Below are 5,041 nucleotides of genomic sequence, written 5' to 3'. Positions count from 1 at the left end.
AGAAATGTGTACTTATTTCTAGTTGTTTTTTTTCTTTCCAGTGTGTGTAGTTTTCCTCTGGTCACCTTAAGTTTTGTATGTTTCCATTGGTTGTAATAATACTTAATTTATTCATTTTTCTCTTTTGCCTTGAAATATTTAAGTTTATAATATATGTTGTTTTCTTTTTTTATGTAAGAAAGAAATGTGGTGAGTTATGGACGCCCGTTGAAAAATATATCTCATTATAATAAGATAGTAACTCAATATAATGAGATTTGTTTTTTTTTTACAGCGGTCGGAAACTGGCTTCCATAGTGATTACTACTTAAAAATGTAAATAATTTGTTGTTAAATAAAAAAAACAAAAAGTTTACCTCTGGTCACGTGGTAGGCTTTGCGCATGCGCGGCTCGGAGTAAATATGGCCGCTGGAGCCATCGGCTTGTAGCGCAGCAGAGACCAAAACAGCCGCTGATTGCTGCAGAAACCACCCACTGCCAGCCGCTGCCGATTGGGTCAGGATGTCTGTGGCCAACGCAAAGCACACTGTTCTGGATCCGGTAAGAGTGGACTCACATGATGCGCCGCAGCTGCTTTAATCTATTTATAATCTCAGCTGCTTTAGTCTATGTATAATCTGCCTGCGCTCAGGGTGTTAGATCTGGGATGTTGCGCAGAGGTGATGCTGTCAGTTTAGGTGCATGCAGAGGTTTCACCTTCAGCCTGCTCCTCAGGTGATCCCATACACTGGTCCCATACCTGGAGGCCTGCAGCCAGGGGAGATCATCATCATCCAGGGTGCTGTGCCACCAGATGCTGACAGGTGAGACTCCTCATCACCCTGTAGGTCTGCCTGATGTGTCAAAGATCTGTTTAGGGTCATTCATGCAAGATGTTTAAAACTCTACAGAAATTACATTTTTCTTTCTTTAAATCTTCATTCAGCAAAGACCCATTAAGATCCGGATCACAAATGAGATCTGGTCAAGAGTGGGGGTGTGGTGGTGGCCAACAGACCAACCAGAACTAAAAGAAATATTGAAGAAACTTGAATTAACAGAAAATTTGAGCTATGAATTTATAATTCCTCCTGCTGTTTCTATTGTAATAAGTAAATTCCTATTTTATGCACACTTAATTTATGGACATTCAATTGGCTAAAATGTATCACTCTTCAGTATTTGATTGCAAGGAAAATGGTAATAACCCTAAGTAATTACTTCACATTTTAACCATAAGAGATTCCAGCTTTAAAGGATGCTCTTAACCCTTTATAGGGCAAGTTACAGTTTTTGGTCGCTTGCATACCCCTTGGAGCCACCTGTCCCTGAGTAAAGTCTAGAAGCACAAGATCTATCTCCAGCCATTCAGCATAGATACTGCTACATGGCTGCACATCTTATTTTGGCATTTGACCAATTAGATGAGCCCTTGGATAATATATTACCTACTGTTAATTAAGTTAACAAGTCAAGAAAAAAAGTTTAAAGTTAATTGAAAAGTTAAAAAGTTAACAAGCCTTGTAAACTATTATATCTAGGTGTATAAACAAAAAAAAAAAAGTGCCAGTATCAGCATTAATACCTCTAAGGTTATGTTGTACCAAAAAAAAAAAAAAATTGTTTCTTTCACATTTTTTATTAATTTCTTATAGAAGCACTTTTGTTATTTTACTTAATATATACGGGCAAGTTGGCATTTCTTGTTTTTACATTGACATTCATTTTTGCCATCAATATATCCATATTTTGAATGTTACAAAGGTAATAAGGTCTTGTCCTGGATTCCAATAACACTATTGGCTTGAAATTATGATTTTCAAAGCATTTAACTGAGTGGCCTATAAAGAGTTAATGTTTACATGCTTCATCTTTGATTATGATCATATTTTTTGGGCTTTTGTGATCTATTTGTTTTGAATTAATTGCAGATATGGATTTCCTGTAAATCAAACACATATCGATTCATTACATGTAGAATAGAAAATATAATGGGCCGTTAATTCTGTTGTTTTTATGACTATTTTCAGTTTTCTAAATACTCCATAAAGGACTTTTCCAGTGTGTAAACATCCACAGATCTCATTTTAGCTCTTTAGTGTTCTCTTGCATTGTTCAAACTGTGGGCGAATCTAATGAGTCTCTTTATTGATGCCAGAAACGGACCAGCAGCTGCAGAAAACAGTAGTTGCTAAATGCTTGCTGTTTTAAAACAAACAGTAAAACTCTGAGCCTCAGTTTTTTTTTTTTTTATATGTTGAGTGGTGGCCTAGTAATTAGAGTTTAGTGCTGGGAATCCTGAGGTTGTCAGTTCAAATCCCATTCCCATAGACTGACACTCTGATCGCTGAGCAAGACCCTTAACCCCTGATAATTCTCCGGGTGCCCCACAATGGCAGCCCACTGCTCCCCAAGGGGATGGGTTAAATGCAGAGGTAAATTTCTCCAATGTGAGATCAATAAAAGTTTATGAGTTTTGAATGTCTGTATCCGTCTGACCAGGTTTTTAATTGAACCATCTGCAGGTTTCAGGTGGAGCTGTCATGCGGTTGCAGCACCAAACCCCGCTCGGACGTCGCCCTCCACTTCAGCCCTCGTTTCAGCGACGCCCCCCGTGTGGTGTGCAACTCCCTGCTTCAGGAGGAGTGGGGTACAGAGGAAGCTCTCCACCAGCTGCCCTACAAACGCGGTGCCCCATTCGAGACCATCATTCTAGTGCACAAGAATGGTTTTAAGGTGAACCAACCTGACCTTCCTTCACCTTTACAAACAGAAACTTATTGTGTTTATGGCTTTCCCTGCAGGTGGCAGTAAATGGGAATCACCTGCTGGAATACAAACACAGAATTCCTCTGATCAGGGTCGACACCTTTTCTATTTCTGGGAATGTCAGGGTCCACGCTATTGGCTACATCCCAAACTCAGTAATTACATTTCTGTTTCTAATTTTCACACCTTTTCCCTTTTTTTTTTTTTTTTTTTTAATTCTAAATCATTTCTAAAAACCTCCTGTTTTTTTTTTTTCCATTAGGCAATATATTCAGAATCAGGTGATTTGGTGAGTTTCCTCTTCAATTCTTAGCACCAGAATTTTTCCTAATTTCTTAAGATGCAGTAAAAACGACAGATTACACCTCCTGAATGCACTTGGAGAAAAAACGACTTTGTTACAGTTAACATCTTCGTTTCAGGGTCTTCCTTACAAAGGCAGTATACTCAACGGACTAAGCCCAGGGCAGCATATCACCATTAAAGGACAGGTCAGCCTGTACCCTCACAGGTAATCACATTTTCAGATTTTTCACACTACAACTGATAATTTCAGTGTTTTACTGGGAATATATGATGAACACAAAGTAGTGCACAATTGTGCAGAGTAATTACTGTTGGTTTAAAACACTAAAATAAAGCTTGCATAAAATCCATCTTACATTGAAGTTAACTTGAGATAGGTGTTGCCAGATAGAGTCAAGGTTTAAAAACCGCCACATCACACAACAACCCGCCCAAATTACTATATTGTTATATTAAGTGTGTGAACATGAACACACTTTAGTACAACTTAATTAAACATTACATGTCAAATCGCTACAATCCAACAAAATCTGCCCAGAGTTGTGAGATGAAGCTTCAAGAGGCATTGAAACCTCTGATCTCTATTTATTTACTGGATTGTTGGTAGTACGGGGTTTAAGTGAAGCCACCAGCCGCCATATTGGTACTCCCTAGTTTGACGAGTCGCAGTGTAAACACTATGCGCTGAAGCGTCGAACAAAGATGATGTTCTCATTTTCATGGAGACTTAAGATTTTAAAAATAAAGATAAATTCATCACTTTGACAAACACTGGCTGTTTCATTTCATAAGTAGATTACTTTAACTTATAATAAAAAAATAGGCACATCTCATTGCATAGTCCTTATAAAGTCTGGAGCATAATGATACAGATTTGCCAAAAGTGCTAAATTGATTATGTACATGTAAAATACATTGTTATGGTAATTACATTCAATTCAATTCAGTTTATTTATATAGTACTAATTCACAACACGTCATCTCAAATTGATTTAAAGTTTTCTATCTAAGGAAAACCAGTTGATTGCATCGACTCATTGACTGGAAGGCAATCCCTCACACTAAGCATGCTTGTAGCGACAGTGGAGAGGAAAAACTCCCTTTTAAAAGGAAGAAACTTCTAGCAGAACCAGGCTCAGTGTGAGCGGCCATCGGAGAGGCCGACTGGGGTTCGAGGAGACAGAAGCAGAGATATAAATAGCAGCTGTAAAAGGCGGCCCAGGCCAGGAAACACACAGCCAGGATAAGGAGAGCACATCCAGCCAGTCACAGTTAGAGAAACAGGACTACACTGGAAAAAAACAGGCCAATCTCCAACATCTATAAACAATGGTGTTGATGGCAGTGGCACAAAAACTTTTTTTTCTTCAGTTTTTAGAATTTACATAAAAACTGAATTACAAGTACATGTCTATTAATGCTATAGTATCTTTCTATTTGCAAGTTGTGCATGCAAAATGCCAAGTACTTTTATGCTGTGTCTCTGCATTAGCCTTCAAATCTGACAGATTTGCAATAGAGCTAATTCAATGAACCAGTTTAATAACTCCACAGAGCTTCATTTTCTAAACTAACAAAATCACATCAATTGGTAAAATAACAGGCAGCATCAAGTTCATATTTCGCTTTTGCTCTTAGTTACAACAAGAATCTGATCATTTGAAAAAACTATACATGTAGGTATGTATGCTCATATTGACCCTGACAGGGAAATTACCTGTGGAACGTCTTCCTACAGCCGGCAAACTGCTTGTTTTTGCAGCCAAATGCTGCACATGTGGGCATTTTAACTGCATGTGTCTGTGGGAGTGGGGAGTACCAGCATGGAGGATGGTGGCTTCACCTTTTTCAGGCAATCAGCAATTCAGTGAATGGATAGAGATCACCAATTGGCCAAATTGCTTCAACAATCCCCACAATTCATGAAGCTTCATGTGAACATGCTATGCACCCCTTTTTACCCCCCATTTAAGTTTCTTTGAAATT

At 38.4% G+C, this 5,041-nt stretch overlaps 1 protein-coding gene across 1 annotated transcript in view; it reads left to right on the top strand.

Moving 5' to 3' along the window:
* Positions 1–396: 396 nt before the first annotated feature.
* The window catches only part of LOC107093000 (galectin-8-like), a 7,132-nt gene continuing 2,487 nt past the window's right edge, over positions 397–5,041 (top strand). Inside the window, exons 1-6 of the mRNA XM_015387770.1 lie at positions 397–541; positions 716–804; positions 2,506–2,716; positions 2,785–2,904; positions 3,012–3,038; positions 3,172–3,260. Of these exons, the coding sequence (XP_015243256.1) occupies positions 503–541; positions 716–804; positions 2,506–2,716; positions 2,785–2,904; positions 3,012–3,038; positions 3,172–3,260 (575 nt within the window). The 5' untranslated portion in view covers positions 397–502. The remainder of the gene's footprint in view (positions 542–715; positions 805–2,505; positions 2,717–2,784; positions 2,905–3,011; positions 3,039–3,171; positions 3,261–5,041) is intronic.

This window comes from Cyprinodon variegatus, unplaced genomic scaffold (genome assembly GCF_000732505.1).
Source record: "Cyprinodon variegatus isolate N-32 unplaced genomic scaffold, C_variegatus-1.0 Scaffold403, whole genome shotgun sequence".
Lineage (NCBI taxonomy): Eukaryota > Metazoa > Chordata > Actinopteri > Cyprinodontiformes > Cyprinodontidae > Cyprinodon > Cyprinodon variegatus.
This window is presented reverse-complemented; position numbering and strand designations above follow the sequence as displayed.